Raw genomic sequence first — 1,003 nt, forward strand, 5'->3', positions numbered from 1 at the left:
CTGGTGTGTTTACGTCCCCGTAACTTAGCGGTTCGGCACAAGAGACCGATAGAATAAGTACTAGGCTTACAAAGAATAAGTCCTGGGGTCGATTTGCTTGACTAAAGGCGGTGCTCCAGCATGGCCACAGTCAAATGACTGAAACAAGTAAAAGAGTAAAAGAGTAACTGTTCCCCCGAGTGTTTTGTGATTTGTCCTCATAATGCCATTCCAACTTCTTGTTTGTTGCCTTTCCAGTAATAAAAGAAATATTCTATTAATGTCATTATTCAAGAATTGCTTTTATTGTTTTCCTTTTTTTTTCTTCTCATCAGGGTCGTTGAATATATCTCAATGGTATTGTTAACCCACACTGTCAAGTCCTCAAGCTACAACATGGGTAAGAAGAATCGACTGAAATCTCACCGAGAATCAGTGGTTAATGGCTCTGAATCTTCAGAAGAAAGTTTCGTAGGTAAGTCAGTTCAATCATGGTTTCTACAGTAGGCCACAAACAATACACTTCACCTCGTTTATCACCATTTCATTTGTCACTGACCCAGGATAACATATGCTTAACAGTGAACCATGTTACGCTTATCACAGATATGAATCTGTGATAACATGGGTCAGCAATCAGTCAAAAAAATTTCCTTTTATTGTAAAAACATACCTCAACAACCAACCACAATACCCAGCTACCCAAAATCTTTTGTGTTTACATGACTTTTCGAAATCTCAAAGCTATGAGATAATGCATGATTAATTCAAAATAATGTGAATAAACAAGCATTACATTTGACAGAGTAGTCTGAATGCTAAAGGGTTAATGATATATATTGTTGGCACTCCGTCGCTTACGACGTCGAGGGTTCCAGTCGATCCAATCAGCGGTACAGCCTGCTCGTGAAATTAACGTGCAAGTGGCTGAGCACTCCACAGACACGTGTACCCTTAACGTAGTTCTCAGGGATATTCAGCGTGACACAGTGTGACAAGGCTGGCCCCTTTGAAATACAGGTAC

General features: G+C 39.9%; 1 protein-coding gene across 1 annotated transcript in view; it reads left to right on the top strand.

The window, feature by feature from the left end:
* LOC106877601 (ubiquitin carboxyl-terminal hydrolase 45) overlaps positions 1-1,003 on the top strand; it is a 77,352-nt gene that overhangs the window by 35,436 nt on the left and 40,913 nt on the right. The window contains exon 2 of the mRNA XM_052975651.1: positions 315-454. Within this exon, the coding sequence (XP_052831611.1) occupies positions 334-454 (121 nt within the window). The 5' untranslated portion in view covers positions 315-333. The remainder of the gene's footprint in view (positions 1-314; positions 455-1,003) is intronic.

Source organism: Octopus bimaculoides, chromosome 22 (assembly GCF_001194135.2).
Source record: "Octopus bimaculoides isolate UCB-OBI-ISO-001 chromosome 22, ASM119413v2, whole genome shotgun sequence".
In the NCBI taxonomy this organism is placed as follows: Eukaryota; Metazoa; Mollusca; class Cephalopoda; order Octopoda; family Octopodidae; genus Octopus; species Octopus bimaculoides.